Source organism: Triturus cristatus, chromosome 12 (genome assembly GCF_964204655.1).
Source record: "Triturus cristatus chromosome 12, aTriCri1.1, whole genome shotgun sequence".
In the NCBI taxonomy this organism is placed as follows: domain Eukaryota; kingdom Metazoa; phylum Chordata; class Amphibia; order Caudata; family Salamandridae; genus Triturus; species Triturus cristatus.
In genome coordinates, this window is record NC_140595.1 from 528,723,191 (window position 1) to 528,750,239 (window position 27,049).

Genomic DNA, 27,049 nt, shown 5'->3' on the forward strand with positions numbered 1-27,049 from the left:
GCCTAGTGTGTGTAGATGTGTGAAGGAGTGAGATTAAAACGGGTCAGTTAGTCCTTATCAGTAGTTTATTCAGAAGGTAAACTACCCGATTAAAATGGTGTACAGTGGCTAGTGTACTAGAGAAGGTGTCTAGTCATGAAGCTCTACTCTAAAGATCGACATGTTTCGTGCCTCGTGTGTCAGGGGGATCTAGGCACATATTTTTAATTTTATAAAAATGTTTTAACTGCACAATTTTAAATTCCTTAGATTTCACACTTGGTCTAAATAGGCACCGTACGCTATAATAATTAAGAGTTGATCTACCTTTGAGCACTTGTAACTCTAATAGCGTGCTCTTTTCACTTTTCCACTATAACCCTTGTTAATATTTAGAAGAGATTTGAGTAGACTATTTTTATCCGGTATTATACTTTTTCTCACCTTTGTTCGCAGGTAACGCACCTGAAGACGTGGTAGGTAGAATGCACCTTACCACGTAGTGTAGATAGTTGCTTTTGATCCTGAAGAAGTGCCTAGATCCCCCTGACACACGAGGCACGAAACATGTCGATCTTTAGAGTAGAGCTTCATGACTAGACACCTTCTCTAGTACAGCTGCAGCTGGTGCACAGCTAGTAGTTACATTATCAGTCCGCTTGCACACCCCGCTTAGAGGTTTGAATAATAATGTCTAGCCCCAGAAGTAAAAGGTTATTTTGCATTTTCCAATAAAATTACATAGAACTACCTGCATTTGCAAGTGGAACCATGGCTGGACTGGTCTATCGGGCAATCAGAAGTGCCAGGACTGGCCTGACAGGCCAGTGTTTGGGCCAGTTTTTCTGCTACTTTTGGGCCTGTTTTATGATCTGGTGAGTGGGTTTTTACTACATTGATTTCCCTGATATAAAAAAAACATTGCCTGAAGCATGCTCACATCCATTAAGACTTCCATACCTCGCAAAACACTTATACAGCATGTCCTTAAAGGTTTAAAAACAAGGACTCAATTTGAAAACACAGACCACGTTTTTAACTAACTAATTCAATAAAGGCGGCCACTTTTTTCTGGTGTCCGTGCCCATTTTCTGCTCCAGTCCGACCCAGAGAGGAACCACCCATGGGAATGGAAATAAAAATGGATTTACTTTCAACGTCAAACCAATGCTGCTTGAAGAAAAATAAAACAATTCTATTACTATAACTGCCACATAATCTCAGAAATCTCAACCCCTTTACGTCTGTGCTGTTCTTCTGTTTTCATAGTAAAATACCTTCAGTTAGCTCCATGTAGGGTCTCATTCAGGTAATAAAACTGTTTTTTAACTAAATTACTGTTCGCTTTCCCCAAAGTTAACAAAATAAACACACACAGTTATACAAATGAGGGAGTACGATTTTAATGCTAACACAAGGAGATGATGGACGGAGAGCTGAAACTTTTCAGACACTCACCCCCAGTCACAGATTTGGGTTCAATCCATCATCATTCTTTAGCTCACTCCGCCACCCTAGTTCAGACTCAGCCATATGCAAATCAGTCTTGACCCTGTTCCTCATGGGAACAATCCAGCCCAAACTGCCAAGGCAGGTCTTCCCTGGACCGGAAACAAGTATCCTGGGTATGATTTTAATGGCTACAAAGATGATCTGCATTTAGAGAAATGGTTGGGATGGGAGGCAGTGAGTAATGTAAAACGGGAGAGTGCGGTCAGTGATAAATTTAGGTTGACACCTGTTTCAAGTTAGCATCTCATCAGGTGATTATAGGGCTCCCAGCCCTGCCTAATTTTTGTATTGGGTGCTGGTCACTGACCTTCAAGTCAAGGGCAGGGCCACTGGAATTACATGATTGTACAGCAGCGTCATTTTTCTGATAATTATGCATTTCCCACATAATCCATCGTCTGCTAAATAAACTGAAGATGTAAACTTTTAATAAAATTTCTAGCTCAAACATGTTGCGCAGTGGAAGGCCCTTTACAAAGGTTGACTGATCACCTTTCTGTTGCTAATTGCGAGTGTTAAACCGCTACTAATGAGGTGCAACCTGTGCCCAGACAAGTGTAAAAATGCCAAAATAATGAGTTAATATTATCACAAAATATGCAGCATTATGCTGCATAATTTGCCTTTTTGAGCCGCATAATTTAGTCAACAGCTGCATAATTCGACCCTCGCCTGCCCCATAATTCCAGTGGCCCTGGCCAGGGGCTACATTAAACACTTAGCTCAGCGCTTCCTATCCAGTAAAGCTCTTTATATTTCCCAGCAGCATCTAAGTGCTTCAGTGCTTCGTCAAGGTTTTGGTAGGGTTCATAAAAACGCTACCATATAATTTTCCGGTGCTGTACTTTCTTTGTGCAGGATACATGATGATCTGCAGGTAGAGGTGCCACCAGGTTAGTTTTTTACCAGTACCGGCAGGTAAAAAAAATAATCAAAATCACTTAAGGCTGGTATGTTTAGCCATTAGCTGTACAACTTCAAACAAGCAAATATAAATAGTAAACACTTTTAATTGTGTTCTAGAGTGGAGTTAACAATGCCTTACAAGTAATTATGGCAAATAAAAGGCAGAAAAATCATGTTACAAGGAGTACATTCAATTTTATGTACAGTCCTATTTAGTATAACGTCTGGGCATTTGCAGACTCTTAAACAACACTAAATGGACACTATTTTTCTCCTGGAAAGGTATCAACCTTAACTGCAGCTTCTTCATGCCAACAGCCCGGTGAATAAATGCTGCCACTTAACAGATCTGTCCCTGTTCATGTATTCTAAAAACAGGACATTATGAGCCCCATGCTATGCAGATTTTAGGCAGGAGGCAGACCTTGCAAAAGTCCCCCTGTACAGCTTCCACCACCAGGCTAACTGTATAATAGGCTGTTGTTTTAGTGAAAATCACCTACCTGGTCACCGGGTAGCCCCCGTGTGTGCTCTGCACGCCTAGGCTATAGTGCAGCTTTCTCCCACCACAGGGGTCCGAGACACCTGACCCCCTTTCCAGCTGGGTCGCTTTATCTACCTTGCAGAGCGCCAAGAGAGACACTACCTTTACACTGATCGTCATTTTAAAAGGCGGGCAGCCAGCATAAGGCAGAATCTCTCCAAATGCCTCAAACAGTCTGCGAGCTTTCAGATAAGCTCTGGGTGCCTGGTGAAGGCTGAGTGCGCGCCCACACAAGCGTGCAGCCAGGAGGGAACATAGGTTGCAATGTAGTACTCCCTTGTCTTTATGAAGCTGGAAGAATGGTTCTTCTAGAGTTAATGCCTGAAGCTCACGGACACGTCTGAGTGAAATGACTGCAATGAGAAATGCAACTTTCCATGAAAGGAATTGGAGAGGACATTTGCGAAGAGGTTCGAATAGGGGGTGGCCATTAACCTGGTTAACACTGTTAAGATTCCAAGCTGGAGAGGCAGAGACTCTGGGAAGAATAATTATTTTGAGACCATGTAAAAAAACTTTAATTACAGGGATCCTAAAGATAGAGGTGTGCTCTTTATTTTGTAGAAATGCGGCAACTGCAGTTAAGTATCTTTATGGAAGTGAGAGCTAACCGTGAGGTTTGTAAATGCAGCAGGTAACAGATAATGTCCTGAGTCTGTGCTGTAAGTGGTTTTACATCCTTTGAATGGCAACGTTTCCACTTGACCGCATAACAGGCTCTGATGGTGGGCCTTCTGGATTCTTCTAGAATGTCCATACACTCATGAGGTAAATTCAAATATCAGAATTCTAGGACCTCAGGAGCCAGATCACAAGATTGGGAGTTTGGGAATTTGGATGCCTTACCGCTCCCTGGTTTTTGTTAGAAGGTCCAGCTTGTTGGGAAGTATCTGTTGTGGAACCACAGAGTTCTAATTGCCTGGTGAACTATGTTGCCTGACCCATGTGGGAGCCACTAGGATGCGGGTCAGAGACGTCTGTCGTAGTTTGCGAACCACATATGGAAGTAATGGGAAAAGAAGAAAAGCGTAAGCAAATATCCCATACCAGATCATCCATAGTGCGTTGCCCTTGAACTGTGGGTGTTGGAACCTGGAGGCGAAGTTTGGGCATTTGGTGTTTTCTGCAGTGGCGAAGAGTTCGATGTCTGGGAGACCCCACTGTTGGAAGAATAGGTGGAAGATTAGTGGGGTGAGCTCCCACTCGTGCACTTGTTGCGGTCTCCTGCTGAGATCTGCTAAATTGTTCGCCACCCCTGGTATGTACTCCGCTAAGAGGTGAATGTTGTACCGGAGAGCATACCCCCAGATGGTCTACGCTAGTTAAGATAGCCGAGGTGACCCCATGTCCCCCTGTTTCTGAAGATAGCACATTGTAGTCATGTCTGTTTTGATAAGAATCACCTTGCCTTTGAGGTGTGGAAGGAATGCTTCCAGTGCTAGATGAATATATTCTAGAGCATATGTTCTAGACCAGGTGTGCACTACTAGAAATACTCATAAGAGCGCTTATAATGTTAGTAACACTGGAATTTAAACTCACTATTCAACATACTTCATGTGCAACATACAAGACATATATAAACATGATATTAAGCCAATAAACCATGAGTAAACGTCCATCTTCTTATAGTGCTATTTTTTTTATTGGCACTTCTCTTCAAAAGTCCAAATTAACATATATTCTGTTGTCCATAAATTTCATGGGAATGCTTGAAATACATCCAAATCAATATTGTCGAGCTTGTGTCTCAGTCCCAATGCATTTCGGGTGTGATTATTCACCCTTAGTCAGGGGATATCTACAATCAAAATCACATAGTATTACTTGTATAATTCAAAAATTGAAATAAGAAATAAAATAGTAGAACAACCATATAAGGAGGCCTCTGAGATTCAGGAGAGAATAAGAAAATACGTCGGGAATACAAAAGGTGGTTGTGTTTGCATTCTTTAAAACTGAATTGTAGTTGTGCACACCCTGTCTAGAACATATGCTCTAGAATATATTCAGTTGTTTGCACAGTGGTAGGGTGGAACCACTTCAGGAGGTGCACACTAAACCAGATTACTTAGCGTATATATTGTTTCAATTATTGAGTTATATTGGTTAGATTGGTGAACTTAGCTGCTTATTTCTCTTTATATATTCAGTGCTAGATGAACAGCTAGCAGCGCTAAGTGATTGATGTGGAGATGAGTTTGGCTGGGTGCCCACTGACCCTGCACAGTTAGCTCCTGTTAGTGCACTCTCCAACCGGTAAGTGATGAGTCCGTTGTTATGGTTCTCTACGGTACTAGATCTAGAAAAAGTCACCCCTTTAGAAGATTATGGGAGTTTAACCACTGCAGAAAGTGGCAAGCTTGAAGGCTGATCAGCATTAGCTTCTCCAGCTGGCCATCTGCTTGAGACCACTGATGTGCTAAGCATTCTTGCAACGGATGCATATGAAATGAAATGAAATCAGACTTATACCGCGCTACTTAGCCCAATGGGCGTCAAGGCGCCTAACCGAGATAAAATCAGCAAAAAGAGTGACAGTTGCTTATTGATAGGCTTTAGCAAAATACCATGTTTTGAGGGCTTTCTTAAAAAGAATCATGGAAGGTAGGACTTTAATCTCTAATGGAAGGGCGTTCCACAACCGAGGAGCCACGTTGAAGAAGGCCCTGCTTCCCCATCTGACTTTCTTAAAGCGGGGGACCACCAGTAGGTTCATCTCTGCAGAACGAAGAGATCTGCTGGGTAGATACCGAGTTAAGAGAGGACCCAGAGCATTAGAGGGAGTAGCCCTTAAAGCACCAAACACCAAAGTTAACAGTTTGAAGGAGATCCTATACTGGATAGGGAGCCAGTGTAAGCTTTTCCTTGCTAAGGTGGCTGATGAGTCCATGGGTGCCGCTGAGACAAATCTGGCAGCAGCATTTTGCACCACCTGGAGGCGCTGAATAAGGCCCTTGTTGATTTCCGCATAAAGCGTGTTACAATAGTCTAATCTGGATCCGACCAGCGCCACCACGATCTGCATACGTGACTGAGGGGAAAGATAATATACGATTCTCCTAAGAATCTTGATGACCCCCCAGCAGGTGGCGACTGTTCTATTCACCTGGAGAGTCATGGACAGTGAGGTGTCAAATATGACACCCAAGTTCCTGGCCGAGTGGGATGGAATAGGGCAGGTACCCAAAGAGGGGGGCCACCACTCATTAGACCAACAATCCTGATCCTTCCCAAAAATCAGGACTTCGGTCTTATCACCGTTCAACTTCAAGGAATTTTGAATCATCCATTCGGAGACTGCTTGCATGCAGCTCCTAAAGTTGAACGCCGATAAATCCTTCGAGTGGGCCAGGGACACCATAATTTGGGTGTCATCGGCGTATGACACAACTTCCATCCCCTGCGATTTCACTAGCCTTGCCAGAGGGGCCACATAGATATTAAACAGGGTCGGGCTCAGAGCCGACCCCTGTGGGACCCCACATCGCAAGACTTTAGCAGGGGAAAGAAAATCACCAAGCTTAACCCTCTGCTCCCTTTGAACTAAAAAGGACAGAAGACTCAAGGCAGTGCCCACTACCCCCAACTCCCTCAGACGTGATGTTAAAGTCGAGGGAGAGAGGGTATCGAATGCCGCCGTGAGATCCAAAAGGACCAAGACAGTGGTCTGACCCTGATCCACCTTCATTCCGATATTATTTGTCACCATAGTAAGCGCCGATTCGGTGCTATGGCACCTCCTAAAGCCATGCTGGGAATCATCTAGATATCCGGAAGCATCTAAAAAGGCCGACAAGTGATGGTTCAGGTGGAGCTCCAGCATTTTCGCAGGTGCAGGGAGCGAGGAAATGGGACGGAAGTTTTTAAGTATTTCAGGATCAAGAGTAGGCTTCTTAAGCAAGGGCTTCACAATTGCCTTTTTCCATATTGTCGGGAAGACCCCCTGTGTTAAAGCGCCGTTCATCACCTCCATCAAGGGGGGTAATAAGGTATCCCTGCATGCTTTCAGCACTGTCAGAGGACAAGGATCGAGAGGGGAGGCCGATTTTATTCTATTTAAAAGAAGATCCATCGCCTCAGAAGATAACAGCGGGAAGCAGGAGAGAGTCTTAGGGGGATCCAAGGTCCGGACTTCCAGATTTACCGAAGCCAGGGGTAGTTGGGGGTCCAAGGCACTCCTCTGAGCTTCCAGGGCAATGTATATGTCCTCGATTTTATTATGGAAGAAATCTGAGATTTTATTACAGAGCACTTGAGACCCCACCACTGGGTCGGGCATTTGAAGAGAACAAAGGGACTCCACAATTTTAAATAGCTCCCTGGGTGAAGTGAGGGAGGCAGTGAGATTAGTGAAAAACTCCTGCTTTTCCTTTGTTAGTATCGCCTTATATTCTCGAAGCAGGCGCCTATGTGCCTTGCCTTCAGTAGGATCCCATGATTTTCTCCAACTTCTCTCTTGTCTCCTACAGTTCTGCCTCATAAGTCTTAATGTCTCAGAGAACCAGGGGGCAGAGGGGTTGCGCCTTGCTGAATATCGGGGAGAAGCGGGAGCTAATGCATCAACCGCTCTAGTAATAGAATTAGCAAGTTCTTGTGCCGCTTCCTCCACTTCCCCGAGAGAGAGAGACGACCCATTCCCTATAAAAGGAGAAAGAGAATCATTGGTAATATTCCTGAAATTCCTTTTAAGTTGTTTATTGCAGGGATTCCTTCTGGGCGCACAAGCTAATGAAGATGTTAGTTCCAGGGGTACTGCCAGATGGTCAGACCAGGATAGACAGATAGGAGGACCAACTGACAGTCTCAGATCACTGGAAAATACCCCATCTAGGATATGGCCAGCTTGATGAGTAGAGGTACTGACCAATTGAGTGAAGCCGCATGCGTTAAGCGAGTCCAACAGGGCATGAGTATCCTTAGACCCCATATCTTCTAGGTGGAAATTTAAGTCCCCGAGTATAGTGAAGGAAGGCCTACCGAAATATGGTTCCAACATTCTGAACAATTCCCCACAAAAATTGGATCTGGGTCCCGGAGGTCTATAGATGAGGATGCCTGTGAAAGATAGTGACGGGGAACCAGAGATCGAGAAATACAGGGCTTCAAAAGAATCCGAAGGCTCGGATAGGGCCTTAATACTACAAGTAAATGAGCTTTTAAAAAGGATAGCCAGCCCGCCCCCTCTACATCTGGTTCTATCCAGTCTATGCAGTGCATAGCCTTCCGGAATAGCCAACAATAGATCGTGACCCGAAGACTCCGATGCCCATGTTTCAGTTATAAACACCCAAGACGGATCCCTCGCAGTCACAAAATCAAAGAACGCAACGTTATTTTTGATCAATGATCTCGCGTTGACTAGGAACCCACTTCCCAATGGACGTATGCTGGGCGGAGCATGAGAGGTATGATTAACCTCATTATTAGGGTCACGAGCCGACCAACTGACCTTACAGGTGTGACATTCTAAGGAGCAGAGTAGACCATTGGGCGAAAAGCGATGATGACAAGGCGATGACCGGGGTTTCAAAGCCAGTAAGTCCTGCGGGGAATACATGAACTTTACCTGCCCCTTCACACGCAGCACATCCTCAGGCACGCCCTCAGCGCGGACGGGCGCAGACGGGCTGAACTCTGGCGTAACTCCGGCGTAACTCCGGCGACCCCGCTGCGCGAGACCGCTGCGCGTCATCATGACCCCCTTATATAGTCGTCTAGCGTCCTTGTGACGACTAGCCCGTCGAGACTCCAAAATGGCGCCGCCAGGCGTCCAAGTCACACCCAATACACACCCAAGATGGCCGCCAGAAGAGCCTCCACGTCCCGGTGAAAGGGGCCCGCCCAACAGCGGTGAGAGAAACCTTTTATAGTGCAAGTGAGGGGCTAGCGGTTAAAATCAAGGGGACAAAAACGAAAAATGAACACAAATACAAAACGAGGTAGGTTTAAAAGCCGCTCCTAAGCAACTACGCAAAAGCGCTATGCAGGTCGCGTTCTGTGCAGTAAGCAATAAAAACGCTCCAGAGTTAGAGTCTGGCATGAGAACTATTGCTATGCATGATGCTATTGTTCCTGGGAGACGCATAACCGTTCTCACTGGTATACGCTGGTGAGTTTGAAACAGGGGAATTAGTGCTTGGAAGGATTGAATCATTGCTGTAGTTGGGTAAGCTATCCCACTGAGTGAGTTAAGGATGGCTCCCAAGTGAGGCTGTATTTGAATGGGTTCCAGATGAGCCTTCGCTGCATTGATGGTGAAACCTTATTTGTGAAGTAGGTTTATTGTTGCCTTAGTGTGTTAAAAACAGCTTTGATAGTCTGTGCTTTTGATGAGCCAGTCGTCTAGATAGGGGAAAGCATGTATGTTTTGCCTTTGCAAATGAGCTGCTACTACCGCTAGGCATTTGGTGAATACCCTTAGAGCTGTACTGAACCCGAATGGAAGCACTTTGAATTGAAAGTGTTGACCTTGAAACGCGAGCCTGAGGTATTTGAGATGTGCTGGGTAAATTAGAATGAGCAAGTAGGTGTCCTTCAGGTCTAATACTGCCATGAAGTTGCCTTGTTGAAGTAGAGGGATGACATCCTGCAGAGTGACCATTTGAAAATGCTCTTATAGAATGTACCCGTTTAGGAGTCTACGGTCTAGGATTGGCCTTGGAGACTTGTCTGTTTTTTGGTTATTAGGAAATAAAGTGAATAGACCCCTGTACCTTGTTGTTTTGGCACAAGTTCTATTGCTTCTTTTTGTAGAAGAGCTTGGACTTCCTGGCTGAGCAGCTGCTGATGGTCTGTGGACAGTTTGTGTTTGCGAGGTGGAATGTTTGGAGGTGTGGATGTGAGTTTCAGGCAATAACTATGTTGGATGATATTCAACATCCACTGTTCGGAGGTGATGGTCCACCATCCTGGAAAGAATTGCTGAAGTGGTCCTTTGACCGGTGTTGAGTAAATGGGGGGGAATGGCAGGTAAGTCCAGGTTTAGAGGCGCTTGCGGTAGGCTCGGTAAAGCTGACCCTGCAGGAACCTTTGAAATAACCTCTGGGATAAAATCTTTGGGTATGTGCCTTATGGTGTGCAGTGGAGGTCTCAGGGGATGGTGTCTTGGATCCTCTATGAAAAATGAGCTGTGAAAGGAGCCTCATTGAACTGGAGTTTGTAAGGTTCCCATTGCCTTAGTTATCTCATAATTTTAGATTTTCTCCAAAAGGGTGTCTACCTGAGGCCCAAAAAGATGTTCCCCCATTAGAGGGAAGAGCTGACAGAATATGCAGAATTTCAGGTTTAAAACCTGACACCCTTAGTTAGCCAGGCATGGCGTCTAATGAAGACAGTAAAAGTAATGCCCCTTGCAGCGGTGTCTGCCACATCAAGGGCACACTGTATGGCGTTGTTTGAAATGAGCATGCCATCTGAGTCAACCTGATATGCCTGTTTCTTATATTCTCCTGGGAGATGCTGGAGAATCTCATCCATCTTGTCTCTGTGTGCCCCGTTGTAAAAGGATAAGAGATCAATGGAGTTTGTAATTCTCCAATGGTTGGCAGTTTGTGCAGTCACTCTCTTACCTGCCACATTTATCTTTTTACTTTCTTTGTTTGGAGGTGGATCACCACCAGACGTTTGAGATTCGCTCATTTACTAGCTGTGGCCAGTACCAGTGAGTAGGGTGTAAATAGACCCTTAATGTACCCTGGGTTAACAGGTGAGAGATTGTACTTTTTTTTAATCAACCCTGGCTGTAATTACTCTAGTACGATCACTGTGAGACAGTGTTTGGGAACCCATCCGGGACCACGGGAGACCGCAATAGATGTAAGGCGGGTGCAGCACTTCTACCAAAGTCTGTTTGAGGAGCGCACTCCTCCTGTACCCTGACCAGCGATCTAGCTCAGCCACAGTGTCTTTTTAGCTGCGGTGTCCGCAAGTTTGCCGACACCGGTTCCACACACCTTTAGCGAGTGTGTAGGTATAAATATCTTTTAATTTTTTTAACTTCTCACCTGGCACTACCCACTTTGCCACTTTCACTGGTCCTGACGAAAGCCCCACATACATCGCCATGCTGCCTGAAACATGTAGACCCACCACACATACAACTATAAGATGATTACTTCTTACATAGTTGCATCACATATATAGTTTTTAATCATATCCTGAGCCGCCAGTAATAAAATTTAAATTTAATTCTCAGAGATATTTTTAAACCACACGACATCACACCTTTGCACCACACCAGCTCCGCCGTAACCAGGCGTCGTAGCACAACCGGGGGGCATTCGGCCACCCGGTTCGGACCCCAATGATGAAGCATGACACCAACCAGGTTGGTGTGTGAGGGGTCTTTTAACCAACCCAGTGGGTTCCTAAACACGGTTTCACAGTGATCGTACCATACTTACTGGGGTTCGTCCACCATTGACAAAACATACACTATTACAGGGGATACGGACGCACCACCTTCCCACCCTAGCTCTCTCATTGTTCTTTGAGATGTAATTACTCTAGCTCTGACTGGGTCATTCAATATGTCCTGCCTGTGCTTGAGCAAATCTTTTAACGTTGGTAAATACTAAACTGAATGGATGAGAGTGTTTCAAATACGAAATTTCGTTTGAAATGCACCGAACAATCTAAGCTTAGGGCTAAAGAATACTTATACTATACTTACGGATTACCTATAATGCTAGGAGATTCTAAGGAAGGTTTTGCAAAAAGTGTTTTGTTGATTAAACCTTACAACAAGAAGGCAAAACGACTTCAAACTTCAATAGGAAATAGCAAATGTTTTAAACTACAGCGTCCTGCTTCTCCCAATTAAAACAGAGACCCACAAGAGTACTGCATGGGACACGTTTGCAAACACGAAAAGAGCAAGAAAGAAGTTCCGAATGTGGATTGCAGTGTTATCTGGGCATGGGGTCATCCAGCACCTATGGAAACATACAAACCCTAGATACTTCTGAACACTAGATACCAGGAGGGGTTGTGGGTGGCGTGGCTTGCATTGATGCCGCCACTTTTTCTTCCCCAGAATGTCATCCATAGGAAAAACTTTGGACCAAACCTCTCCCACATACAACCTCCTCATATTCCTGTTATGGAAACTTCTGTAAAACAGCAAAACCTCCATCATCCAATGTTCCTACACCACTACAAATAATAACAGTACCTCACATGTGTGGGTGGACCCATCGTAACGGAGAGGAACAGGCCAAATCTAGGAAAATGTGAAGTCAATATAGTGCCAAACATGATCACAATTTTGGCCCAGACACGGGGTGCAGTTTTTGGGTCGAGCCTAGGCAGCACGCATGCGCTGCTCTATGGGAGGCTTCTTGTGAGCTCTACAAACTTCGCAGAAAGTTCTCCCAGTGGGTCCGGCAAATCCCACATATTCTATTGACCTTTGCGTGTGGATTTTAATAATGAAAGCACGCAAATGGCCAAAAGCGGGTGCATGTCCCACCTCTTTGTAGGAAGGTCACTCCCACACCGTTTTACTCTCGGGAGCAAGCAGCGGCGCGCAGTGTGACAGATGCATTTGTTGGTTTAATTAGTACTGTTTCTTATCGCTGCAATCTAACTTCCTTCACTGGCTCCTCACCCGCCCCCTTCCCTCTTCCCCTCTCCCCCTCCCACTGTTTCCTCCCCGAGATATGTGGTGCAAGAGACATTTATCGCTGCAATCTATCTCCCTTCATTTGCTCCTCACCCGCCTCTTTTCAATCTTCCCCTCTCTCCCTCCCACTCTCTCCTCTTCGAGATATGTGGTGCAAGAGACGTAAATGATTTGGCTGTGTTTTAATTGGCAGCACGGTTTTATTTGGCAGCACGGCACGCTTTTACTGTAGTGTCTGTGCACCTTTATTTTCTTCCAAACTCCTGCTTTCGCTTTTGATAGCTGGTTTTAATTGGCAGTGTGGCACGCTTTTACTGTAGCGTCCGTGCACCTTTATTTTCTTCCAAGTTGCTCCTTTTTAGGTCGAGGCTAGCGCAGCGCACATGCTCTGCCAAACTTATATTGCTCGCCTCAACTTTCCCTTCCGTCGCTGTCTCTAGGTTGTTCGTTCTCCCCCCTACTCGTATTCGCAGCCCTCCCCCACCCTCCAAGCCCAAATGCAGCTATTGGTTTTTCACACTAGAGAGACGCCGCCGAGATCTCACCCTGCGGATCCCCCCACCACCTGCACCCACCCGTTCCCGGTCTCTGTTTACTTTGGCAGCATGTGCAGGTCATTAACCCTTTCCCACCTCTGCCGATACTTTCAACTATGTGCAGGTATAGGCATGCTGGCACTTTAAATTTGCCCTGCACCAAGCTTATAAGAAACCAGATTGACTGATTAATTACAGTGCTGCTTTGATATAAATAGTACAGGTGCTCACATAAATTTTGTTACATATAGACAACAAGCCCGGAGTTCTCTTCATGGATTTCCACACTTGACCAAAACGTGTGATCGTGGGCAAAGTACTTCATCTGCATGTGGCCAGCTCCAGCTTCTCACAAAGGCGCGAGGCTGGACACTAGTACGGAGTGCCAAGTACAAGTTCATGGGGCTTATTCTAGAATAGCACAGGTGACTTCTCTTTCGGGGACTGTGTGGCCTCGGTGCTGCGCTGACAGGGTCCTTGGCAAACAGCATTGTCTGTAATAGGGGTGTGGGCGCAATGCATGGCTAAGCACTTAAAAGGGCCCCAAGGCGAGACCTATTGGCTATACCAATGCTTGTTATATGATGAAGTGTGGGAACGTCAACGGGGAGAACCTTTGCCATTTGCCTGAAGTTCTAGAAATTTCTGTAGCAGAACAGCGAAAGAACGGTGAATTTTGTATTACCCATACTTTGATGTCTGCAGAAGAATGCAGAATAAAATGTAGTTTTCTTCTAACCAATACAGAGATTTGAAAACAAAAAAAGTTTTTTTGTTATCAAGTAATCCTATTTAGTAAGTTAATTTTATTGCATAGTTCATAAAAACCATTACAGAAATCGTGGAGCCATCACACACCACTCAGTGTATACTTGTTCTGGTAGGGTTAATTAAAAAAAATTAACAAATCGGTATCAACGTATTAAAAATAACCAATCTTATTTAGTGAATCGACTTTGCATAAAAATTTAACACAGCCAGGTCACAAGTGTTTGCAAAGGTCAACAGCTAAGTAACTGGAAGAGGTGCTGATTTAATTTCCAGCAACCGTCACAAGTCACCTCTCAAACAAACAATTCATTTATAGTCCTAGGTTTTTTTAATGTAATAGACCGTCTTACCTGAATATCTGTGTCCTTAACAGGCTCCAAAGGTTCAAAAGTAGTGGCAGCACTGAGACTCTCCAGCCGCTGAGATGTATGGGAAATGTCGAGCCCCCTTGAGCCAAGTAGGACAGACCTAAAGAACATGGCAAAAAATAATGTGTTAACATGTTTGTAAAATCCCTTATAAAACAAATGCATTACGAAATAAAATGGAGTCTTCATAGACCTCTGCCTACCAAAAAAAGTTAATCAGACTTTCCGTACCGGAGCATCGTTGATCTTTTAACCTCTGCAACACCCAATTCAAAATCAACATTTTTCTTAAAGCGTTTGTCAACAGTTGCCCCATTAATCAAGAGATTGGTAATGTTTAGCAATCCAAGCTAAAAGGGTGTGTCAGTTCAACAGGGTCCGACTAGATTTGAGCTTTGGACGAAAAGGCGAAACGCAGAACGGCAATAAACGTAAAGAACGATATACCAAGCACATAAGACCCAAAATGGTTGTGTAACAAAATGTCAATTTTGTGTAGATGTTCAAATGTTTCTTTTTTTGCAGCGTACTTTTATTGTAAAGGTTTCATTCAGAAGTTAAACCAGTGCAACGTGCTTGGCAGTACACATTTCACTGACCGAACATGCCCCGTTCCATTGAACCCAACACATACAAACAGCATGTCCACGTCAGTACTGACACTGCTGCAATCTCCACCATCACAGAGCTCGGACAGCGTGCATCTCCTCACCAATAAGGCAGAGTTAATGAACACGTACATATGTAAATTAAGATGCACATCCATATCATTTACTTATTGAACAATTAGGTCACTTAAATTCGCACTAGACACCAACTTCACCCTCAAGGAACACACTGACAAAAAAGCAAAGACAGCCTGGTACCAGCTCTTCTAAAAAAGGGTGAAACCATTTCTTCCAGAAAGTGACGTCAGAAAGGCTGTACAAGCCGTCATACTCCCTCATCTGGATGAAGGGAACTCCCTGCTCCATTGCCTCCCACACACTCCACACTGGAACCCCATAAGGGCATCACCCCCATCCTGAGAGAACCCCACGGGCTCCCCTTGCAGCTAGCACCATGTTCAAAACCAGCTGCATCATTTACAAAGAGATCATGCCCAGCACCTACGCATCTCTTGCAGACATTTTCACCATTTCTTGTGGAGCTCGGAACACCTATAGCCAGCATGCTACTCGCCGAAATAGTGCCTCAACGCCTCGTCAGGGGTAGTAAGCGCTACATAAACGCAAAAACGATAAAATAATGTACACTAAGAAAAATGAAACAAGCATTGGCATAGCCAATAGGTCTTGCTTTCAGGACCTTATAAGTGATTAGCCATGCAACACTTGATGTTGTTTAATGAAGGATATTGTGCTGGATAACTAAACACTTATAATGTCCCAAAGGCGAGACCTATTGGCTATGCATTGGGGCGCTTTTTAAGTGTTTAGGTAGATCTATTGACTTTGCCAATGTTTCTAAGCTGTGCTGTAGAGAAGTGTGGCTGCTGTGCAGCATGCTGAGAAGTTGTAATTAACAAGTGTAAGAAGCACTGAGTGATGCTGTGCTGGCCCCGAGTGATGCTGTGCTGGCCCCGAGTGATGCTGTGCTGGCCCCGAGTGATGCTGTGCGGGCCCCGAGTGATGCTGTGCGGGCCCCGAGTGATGCTGTGCGGGCCCCGAGTGATGCTGTGCGGGCCCCGAGTGATGCTGTGCGGGCCCCGAGTGATGCTGTGCGGGCCCCGAGTGATGCTGTGGTGGCAGCGCGGAGTGATGCTGTGGTGGCAGCGCGGAGTGATGCTGTGGTGGCAGCGCGGAGTGATGCTGTGGTGGCAGCGCGGAGTGATGCTGTGGTGGCAGCGCGGAGTGATGCTGTGGTGGCAGCGCGGAGTGATGCTGTGGTGGCAGCGCGGAGTGATGCTGTGGTGGCAGCGCGGAGTGATGCTGTGGTGGCAGCGCGGAGTGATGCTGTGGTGGCAGCGCTGAGTGATGCTGTGGTGGCAGCGCTGAGTGATGCTGTGGTGGCAGCGCTGAGTGATGCTGTGGTGGCAGCGCTGAGTGATGCTGTGGTGGCAGCGCTGAGTGATGCTGTGGTGGCAGCGCTGAGTGATGCTGTGGTGGCAGCGCTGAGTGATGCTGTGGTGGCAGCGCTGAGTGATGCTGTGGTGGCAGCGCTGAGTGATGCTGTGGTGGCAGCGCTGAGTGATGCTGTGGTGGCAGCGCTGAGTGATGCTGTGGTGGCAGCGCTGAGTGATGCTGTGGTGATGCTGAATGTGTTATGTAGTGGAATTATGCAGTGTGCATTTGTATGTTGTGGTATTGCATAGCAGTTAATTGTGTGGCGGTGTTTTTGAATTAAGTAGAGTTGATTGCTTGTCTTATTAAGCCAGCTGAGTGCAGGAAGCAGCCTGCATCAGTTGGCTATATTGTCCATGGGTCAGTCTGAGCTAGAGACAATTTTTTTTTACAATCTGCAAATTATGCAGCAGATGATGGAGCATGTGGCAGATGCAGCAATTCTACAATGCTACAATTATGCAAAAATCGCTGTGGCTCCACAATAACATAATTCTAGTGGCTGTAGTGAAAAGTCGATTCACTGATAAACATGTTCTTTACACTAATCTTTGGTGCCCTCGGCTGGCAAAATATAGAAATGCCATGTTTTTGGGAATACTGGTAAAGGAATCCCTCGCCCAGGTGCCAACACCACACTCAGTATTTACATACACCGGTTCTGATTCTCGCTGGCTGCCTCGAGGACACACCTAGATGGAGTCAATGTTACCTTTCTGTGCTGTGAGCATCCATCCTCGAAGCTTTGGGCTAGTGATTCTGAGAGTAGGCTAGTCATCCCAGACACTGAGGACTGACCAGGAACCGCACAGAGGCCCTATTATGGGAAAGTCTGAGTTGTAGTTGAATCAGTAGGTTAATGCGCCTGCTTTCGGCTTCGCTGAAGTCTCCCTTGTAGTATGAAGATGACTAAATTAGTTCGCTATGCTTATTTCTTTTATATTACAGCTACACAAGTCCAAACCTAATAACAAGCACCAATAGATCAGGGTATATCGTTAAAATCATGAAAAATGGTATAAACAATAAAATAACTGTATGAAAGATCTTTAAAAAAAGAACAATATTGAAGATTATAATGAAAAGAAATATTGTTTCAAAAAGACAGAATTTGTCAATCTTGTAAGAAAAAAGTATAGCAAGGCACAATGTCTAAAATAAAGCAAATCTTACCCGTAAATTGGGAAAGCCAAGTTTAAGAAGTACGTTTTTACACCACAACAATTTTACCAATCTAAAAGATGAAAGGTTGAGTCAGGTCCTGCCCTAATCTGACCTACTGTCTTTAAATGACAGGGCAGTGGCTGCTGAAACCACTGAGGCATTGTGTCAGCAACACCCAGGTGAGACTGACTCAGCCTTTCACCTTTGTGTTATCAATATAATGACTTTCGGCTCCTTCTACAAACTTTGTAAGTGGCTAGCATCTCCATACAGAGAATTCTGCGCTATATATCAAGGGTAAAGTACCCTGTACTGTACATTATAAAGAACTTTATGCAAGAAAGGAGTTATGTGAATAAATAAAGAAATAAGCCAAAGACTTAGTTCCATTATAAGATCGCAGAACTTCTTGGGGACTTTAAATATCCTTATAATGTACAGAAGGGGGTATTTTATGTCTTATAATGCAAAGCAGCAACACCCCATTATGCCTTTGCAATCTTTTAGCTCACGACCCTTCTTATGAGACATAAACTATTATAGAACATGTAATGTGAAAATTAACACGACAAAATGCAGCATGTAATTTGCATAAAATATATAGCATAGGAGAATAAGTGTAAGCCACCTTCAAAGCTGGTTTCGTGAGCTGATTATGCTATCCTGCAGGTAGTCAGCAGCAGTGCAATAAATATTCACACTTCCGTACATATCTACTTAACAGTCAATATCTTTTTGAATTTAAGGGAATCTAATTTCAGAAGCAGGGGAGCTGACAAGGCACTCCTCCCTGTAATTGTTTTAGTGGCATCTGCGTTCTGTTCCTGGCCTGCTTTTTACACTCTCTGCTGGCTCTAGCAGAGGCACTGAAGTATCGAAACTCAACTGTAATATATTATTACAGTAGAGTAGTGAAGCGATTTCCAACATTTCAGGCGAGCAGTGCTGTCACAACCCGACTAGGATATGTTTTTATAAAATGCCACAGCTGCATTTTTTTAACAAAAGGCTACCTCTGGAAGGCCCAATTAACAAAAGGCAGACAAAGCATTGTGGTTCTGGCTGTGAGGGCCTGTTTGAAAAGGACCACTAACGCGGCCCCCCTTTGAGTTTCAGCTGCAGTTTTTGAGGGCTGGACTGATAAAGTGCACGTGCCCTCAGTGAGGCGAGGGCAGGTCGTGTGGCTAAGCACAAATGCCCTGCGCCATGCAGTGGCCAAGTTACTGGCAACAATAAATACAGTTTTATTAAACCAATCTTCGTGAACAGAAACTGTACCCCTAGGAAATTACATAACGCTTTTATAAACAATTGAATGCATTTTGCATACAAATCTAGAGCGGACATTTTTAAAAATTAAAACGAAAACGATTTTTTATTTGCAGATGTGGTGAGACAGCAAACTGGATAGGATAGTTCGGTGGGTCAAGGGACATGCTGCAAACAGCAGTCTGTGCGACTGGTTGAACACAGGTTATAAACTGAACATTTCAACTCAGAATGTTATCTTTCAGTGGAAGATAAAAATGAGTTCCCTGGAGATGAGTAGTAGTCGCCTCTGATATCGCAGTACCTTGGTATGCCTGGAGCGTTGTAAGGCCACAGAAGACGTGGTTATAAAATGCACCACTTTGAACCATTAAACTCCGTTCTGTGGTTAATTCATTATGTAAATGAGGCAGCTGAACCTCTGACCTCAGTTTCTACTGCTAGTAGACAGATTGCTCAGCTGTGAGCACTGCACTGCTGCTGAATACACAGATCTTACTGCTAGGAAGGTCTATCGTATGAGTTTTACTTCCTCGCAGTGTTTTTTTCTGGTATCTGACAGGAATCCTGACGGGTGACTGCTCCTCCCAGGAGTATTCAGCATGCAGGCGCTTTAGTATCACAGACAGGAGCAGTGGGAGAGAGTACCTGACGTGTCAAATGAGGGAGTCACAACGCAGACAGAAAACGTACCGGAGGCGGATTGAAACAGGGATGGAACTGGAGAGAAAGGCAGAGAGGGAAGAGGTGGTCTCCGGAGGGGTACAGGGAACGAAGGGAAAGCGAAATCGAGGAAGACCGAGCAAGGTACAGAGGCAAGACGGAAAAAAGGACGCGAGTGGTGCGCGGGCGCCGGCAAAAGTGAAAGCAGGCTGGCGAGTGGTGTGCGCGCACCATGATGAGAAAGGAAAGCCAGATGGCGCCTCTGCTCGTGATTGTGCGTGTAACCGCACGCTCTATGCCAGCCAAAAAGCTGTGGTCGGGCTTTTTAAAGCCCACTCACTAAATGTCTCGCCAGTGCAGCGCATGCGCTGGCTCAGGCGAGACCTAAAAAACAAGGCAGCAGGACTTTTCCATCTATGCACCCAGGACCTGGAACAACATTCCCATATCCATCAGAAAAGTTCCAAAGCTGTTCCAGTATAGGAAAGAATTGAGGACTCACCTCTTTAAAGAACACTACATCACAAAGCATTAACCATCCACACCTTATCTACCTCCACTATCATATGTTGATTTTAAGCTTGCCTTTAGTCATGTACAAAGCTCTGATGCCTTTTGGCTAGGGTCCTGCTATAAGAAATACCATATACAAACATATGCATTTTATTTTGAGCCTATCTATGACTGGTAGGGACGAATCTAGATATAAAACTGTGAAACTTGTATTTTGTCACCATATCTTTTTCTCCTACAGGTCAACCCTGCTTCTAACCGATTTTAGAATTACGAATGTGCACATCACACCAACAGTAGGCACTATTATCTGTACCAACATGGCCCAAGTCATACAGCTGGATAAGTGCTGTCACCTCAGTAGCACATCCGTGCCACTTTACAATTATTCTTCACTCTACACCAAAAAATACAGATTAGAAACAAGCCTGGGTACCAACATTCATACAACATGGGACCTAGACATATTGTTGGCTTACGGAACCTCAGCAGCGTATGTATATCAACTGATATTTAAGCCTCATGGTACACTAACAATACACAGGAGACAATTACCATCCTCACCACCACCACCACGATCATTACGACCACAACCACTAACATCTGGGGATCAACATGGTTACACATCATACAGTTGGATGTACCCTCACCAATCTAGATGAGACCCAACCAGAAAAGTCAACTTAAATATACAACAGCAATATGCACACAACATTGCATCAAACCCACAGAATCAGCAACAATGCCAGAAGTCAAACAAGGTATAATCATGCACGCCTAAAGCAATGAACCAAGAGCAAAATCCTTTAGCGTATACACTCTATGTACAAAATGCTTCACACAGATCCACAACAGGAGCTATCCCCAGTCAAATAAATCCACCACTAAACAATGCAACAGTCTATTTTAAATCTTTTGTCAGTCACTATCTAATGACTCAAGACTAAATAAATGGGAAAGGATATAGAAATATCAACAGGTCAATCTGACTATTATCAACCAGAATTCCAGAAATGTAATAGGTGTAGTTATTCCTAAACTATACAAGTGGTTAAAGTTAGCTGTACAAATGCACATTACACAACACAGTAGGGCTGTCTAGGATTGTTGTTAGTGGCTTTCAGCAAGGGACCGTAACAGGACAACAGCCATCAGTCAGTACTTAAAATAAGGGCAGATGTGTGGAGGTGCAGAAATGTTGGTATTTTCTATGATGAAAAAGAGTGTTTTTAAGAGCAAATGTTTAGATGAAATGTCAACCGGAATATTCTTGTGGGTGACAAAGCTACAATTTAATACCTTTGAAAGAGTACTTGCTGGGATTGAGAAGCTCAACAGCAGGCTTTTTAATCAAATCTTGCAGAATAGGGAGAGGGTGAACGGTAGCACAAGAAGGATGTCTGAATGTGAATGGAGATGAAACAAGGTTGTAGAAACTGCCGGTGAGGAGGAGTTGGAGAGGAAGAGTCTGTATTTTAGCCACTTAAAAGTGAGTTAAAACTGCCTAAGGAGCAGATGGGGTACAGGAGCTGTAACTCCTCCAAGACACATTTTTTCTATTTTTTTTTAACCCTGTCAAGGGGACCAGCAATAAAAGAGTTTATAGGGTACCTCCTTGGGCAGTTTTAACTCACATTTTTTCTGCATTAGGGATCCCTCACTAGGAAAACTTTTCGTTTCTTTTCTCTTCTTTTTCAAAAAAATCAGTGCTCCACCCAGTGTGTTGGTCTGCACCTGGGTGTTGTTAGCGGCCCTATGATGATGAAGCATGCCACTACATAGTGGGTGAGGGCAGTATTACAAAATCTAATGATTTCCCTTACTAATTCTTACTCTGACCCTTCTGATAACACATTTACAATAAAGGTACAGATAGAGGGAATAACTGCACGGTCTCAGTCACAGCACACTTTAGTCCTTCTCTTTTTGTGAGTCTAGGTGCTTTCATGAGGGGAGTCAGAGGAGGCTCACTCCCTTGTCTCTTAACTTGTGGTTCTGCAGATGAAAGCAATGCCAGGATTTATTTTCCTTTCACATCACCAATAAACAAATGTAGAAGGGCAGACTTGTGAAAGAAAAGTGTGGGTGTTTTCCATCAAATAAGAGGAGGTTCCTTTCCAGGTGTGCAAATAAGTCTGTCAAAGGGGTATGCTCTTCAAAGATGAAAGCTGATTAGAGGTGACAGGCAGGTGTGATTGAAAACCTTAACCGTAACCAGGTATTCTCAGAGGCAGGGAAGATAGATGAACTGTGGCAGGTTTCTTCCATGAAGGTTGTGAGTACGGGCACATTTTAGGAGGGGTGGTTCCCCTCCAGGCCAGTTTATGCTTGTTTGTAGTCAAAAGCAAGAAGGTCACAATTAAGGATACTAAATTACAATTTCCTAAAAACAGTACGATAGATGTGAAATGTACAATTGCATAACTTATGTAGATGCCTGAATGAGTGGGAGAAACCTTCATGACCTGCAGATATTGAGGCACTGAATAAAAGGGAACAACGAGCAGAAGACAAAATAAATGACAGCAAAGTAAAGGAACAGGTGTTAGAAAGGAAGAGTTGCAGATGCAAAAGGAGTGTTGGTAAGGAACGTTGTGGAAGTAGCTGGACTGTACTCTTCCCTGCTGACACCAATGGCTTTGTAGGGCTGGAGGAAGATGAAGACAGCTCGTTTTATTGAAGGTTTGTCATCGAAATTCTCCCAGTGTACCCAAAAAGCTAGTTCGGAAGTTAACATAGGAGAAAGAGAGACCTTTCAGAATATTATGTCAAATGGCAGAAAAAAAGGCCTGAACAGAAAGGTTTATGTAGAGATAAATATGTTGAATAGGTCAGGTCAGTAGTCTGGAGAGGGTAGCATATCACAGACATATCAGTCAGGCAGAAAACATGGGAGTGAGTTTGCAGAAAAAGAGGATGCACTCATATCTGTGAGACTGAATTAAATGAAAAAGGAACAGTTGGCAACGTTGAGGCACTGGCTTGAGACTTGTTGGAAAACAAAGTGAAAGTATTGAAGAATGAAGAGTAAAATAAGTTCCTTAAGTGACAATCCAGTGATGCACTTGCTTGAATGGTTTGAACTGGAGTACCCGATGAAAGAGGTAACAAGCCAGAAGGGTAATCGGTACATATCCCTGTGCCTTGGACCAGGTAGGATTTGTGGCCTTTCACTAAGGACTTCCCGAGCTTGCAGAAAGTCACACAGAAATGGTACACTGAGATTGAAAGCAAAAAGAAATTGTTGTTGACAGATCAGGATTTGTTTTCTATTCTTATACACACAGATTCCTGGGGTAGTTGTAATGTGGCTGTGAGGTGGCTAGAAGCGGAATCAGTGTGTAGGTCCTATGTTTGAACCCTCATCGACCGTAATGGAAAGGTATAAGGAAATGGAGGCAATATTTGCAAGAAAGTTGCAGCCGCAACGTGTGAATTGGTTAAAAATTATGGAAACTACAAAAAATAAGACTATACGAATGCTTAGTATGAGAGATTGTTACGGGTGTATAAGCAACACAGTGGCATAGAAGGTGCTACTCAGCGGGAATGCCAGCCCTAGTTCAGCCTTTTCGAAAGGGCTGGGGCCCAATTTTAGCACTCAAGTACAGCAGTCTGTAATATGTTGGCAAGCTGAACCCATAGATGAAATGTTGGCTTGTGTGTAGTACTGTAGTGAATATCTAGATTGGAAATAGAAGAAAGATAAGGATAACTTAATTGTGGTGCAAACAGAGTTCTTTTAGAAGGTAGCACCATCCCCACAGGCAATGGGGTGAGCACATACAGAAAGAACAACCAAGAGGGTTTGGAGAGAGAGGTCGTGGTGTCTGGTGAAGGGCAAAGTCAATAAGACCTATGCCTCGAGAGCGGGAAGCCTGGGTACTGGGAGATCAAATGCCCAAAGAGAGAAAGGGGAAATGTTCAGGGTGGAGACCCGCAGAATCAGCCCATCCATTCTGCGGTACACCTGCCGCAGACCAACCTGCTATACTTTTTACCCCAGCTGTATCACCAACTTCTTCATTGAATGATGCATTTTCTTCTTCATTTTACCACACGCTCAGGGGTCCAGACATGCCCCAGTTAGGTCTCATAACCAGCGTGGCCCGTGCAAGTAAGAGCGGTGGGGGAGTAGGTGGAAGGGGGGGGGGGGATTTCGACGTACGATGATGAGGGGAAATTAAATAAATAATTTTCCCTCGTCATCTGTCAAAATCCCCTCCACCACCACCACCACCCGGCCCACCGCTCTTACCTGCTCAGGCCGCAGCTGCTCATAGGGCTGCCGAGGGGGTGGTGACTGCTTAAAGGCGCATATGCTTCCAATTGACTAGGATGGCCGCTTAGTGGAGGGGAAAGTGTACAGGCATTTTCTTGGTCAATACTGAGGCTGCACGCTCTACCACAGGACCTACAAAGATCCCCAGTTACCACTCTCAGAAAAACTAGTGCAAAGAGTCAGTATTTCCACTTCTATTATCACTCATCCCATTTATAACTAAGCAGCATGTATTTTTGCTCAGTTACACGAGCAATGTAAATCTGCTGGGGAGGGACATTTTGAGTAAAATTAAAAGTACTCTGAGTTGCACTCGATGGTGTGTTTATACAGACAAGAGACGCTAATGTGCATCTTAAAGTGATGAATTTGATGATGGTATAGAATGTGCTTTCTCCAGAATTAAGCAAAATATCTGAGGATTTGCACAATTGGGTGCTGGTTGGGCTCCGGGCAGCAGTGAAGGGTGGCGAAATATGGGGAATGCACAGTGCCAAACCGGTAAAGGTGAACTTGAAAGAGTGCAAGATTGCCACGAATTCCCCATTATAACTTTCCCAGGAGGCAAACGAAGGAATTGAGCCAGTGATGCAAGATTAACTACAACAGCTAATCGTTTCAAGAATAGAGCCAAACCCCTATTACACCCCCCTTCTCCATGTGCGAAAAGCTGATTGTGTTTCTTGTAGGATGGTCCAAGATTTAAGAGCTATTAACATAGTGTTCCCTAAATTTCCTGACGCCCCGAACCTTGCTCCAATTTTGTCACAGTTCCCTGCCACTACAAAATGCTTTACTGCGTTCTGTATTTTTCTCCATAACAGTGCATGAGGACAGTCAGTATTTTACACACTTTCAGATTTAACAACATTGTGTTTTGTTCAAAATCACCATCTATCTTTTCTCAAGGTCTCAATAAGGATTTTGAATCCTTGTACCTCACCTATGGATCGACTTTGGTTGAATACATTGATGCCTTGCTAGTTCCCCCCAACTACCAGAGAGGCATGCAAATGAGATACTGATACCATGAGAAATTATTTAGATAAAGGGAGACCAAAGGTTTCTCTTACAAATCTCCAGTATTGATAATCAGAGGAGATATATTTGGTACATGAGTTCGAGAAAGGTTCATGCAAGGTGTCCCAGGAAAGAATGAAAGCTGTATTACAAATACCCAAAACGCGAACAAAGAGAGGAGAGCGGTTTCCTTGGTATGGTAGGACACTACAGGCTTTGGATCCTAAATTTCTCCCTTATAGATCAACCCTGCACAGATGTACTTAACCCTGCGCCAAAAGTCACTTTTGGAACTGAAACAGAAACATGCTTTGTGCTGCTCCCCAGCTTTAGGGATGCCGAATTAAGACAAAGAACTTTCCTTGCAGTGTACAGAGAAAGAAGGGTGCTCATTGTCTGTACTGACTCAGCATCAAGGTGATCAACAGCACCCAGTTGCGCACTTTTCAGCTTCAGATTGATTGGAACCCATAGCTACAGCTTTCCCACGATGTTTGAGAACAGCTGCAGCTACAGCGGTGGCAGGATACCAATCTGATAATATTGTTTGGAGGATCTTGTGACATAGTATTTACCTATTTCAGATGAAATGTTGCTTGCCCAATGTAAAAAACAACATCTGACTGATGCCCGACTTACCCGTTATGAAACAACATTGCTTGCTAATCTCACCGTCTGTTGAAAGGTGTGGGGTTGTGTACCAAACAAACATCGATCAGATGTTAAAGAAAATCCTTTGAAATGATGTGCTAATGTGTTGTAAGTGGGCAGCTCACGTTTAAGACACAATGTGGGAACATTAAGAAGCACAAATGCAGTTTGCACCACTGAAAAAAAGAATGGAGGTCCCCTTTATAGCAAATGTGCGGTCAGCATAAGTGGTAGAACTGATTGCATTCACAAGAAGTTTTTGTTCAGAAACAGATGTAAATATGAACATTTATACTGACTTTTGCTATGTGTTTGGGGTGGTGCACGACTACAGCCATCTCTGGTCAATGGAGTGAATGTATGACCTCTACTGGTATTCTGAACGCAATAGCTCCAGAGATTTAGATCAGTTACGCACTCTGTAGATACCAGTCAAGATAGCCATTGTACAGCGTGCAGCACACTGGAGGGGGCCTGATGAGATTTCAAGAAGCAACAATTTTGCTGTGGCAATGTTTTACACTTTCAATGCCCCACAGAATGTGCTGCAGATTGCAATGGTGACTGTCCCTGATGTGCCTGTAAAAACAATGGATGCATTCAAAAATATACAATAGGATTCAGAAAATGGAAAAAGGCAGAAGTGGGTGCGAAAGGGTTGCAGATGCATTGGAGGAGTGAATGTGTACACAGGGCAAAGAATGGAATTACCAAACTCTTTGTTGTCACAGATGGTAAAATTGTTCCATGGGCCACACACTCAGGAAGAGATGCAATCACAGTCAAATTCCACAAAGTATGGTGCAAAGAATCGTTTTTAATTGTGCCCAAGACTTTTGCTCACAATGTATGGTGTGCTTAAAGAATAATATAGGAAGAGGAACTTCGGTTGCCATCAGTCAATTCCCCTTAAGCCTATGGGCCCTTTTTAAGACTGCAAACTGACTCCATTGAATTTCCTCCTAGTGGGGTCTGCCGATATGTATGGACTGTGGTCTGTATGTTCTCAAAATGAATGGCAGCCTATCCAATGTGCGGGTGTGACGCAACAACTGTAGCAAAACTGTTACGCAAAGAACTGAGCCTAAAGTATAGAGTACCAGTCTACATAGAGAGTGATCAGGGTAGGCACTTCAAGAATAAAATCATGAAACTAATCTAGCAGTCAGCGATTATATAGTCA

The 27,049-nt window shown here is 44.3% G+C and overlaps 1 protein-coding gene across 1 annotated transcript in view; it reads right to left on the minus strand.

Moving 5' to 3' along the window:
• Window positions 1–27,049, minus strand: part of NUP93 (nucleoporin 93) — a 451,198-nt gene that overhangs the window by 418,642 nt on the left and 5,507 nt on the right. The window contains exon 3 of the mRNA XM_085639933.1: window positions 14,224–14,341. Within this exon, the coding sequence (XP_085496059.1) occupies window positions 14,224–14,341 (118 nt within the window). The remainder of the gene's footprint in view (window positions 1–14,223; window positions 14,342–27,049) is intronic.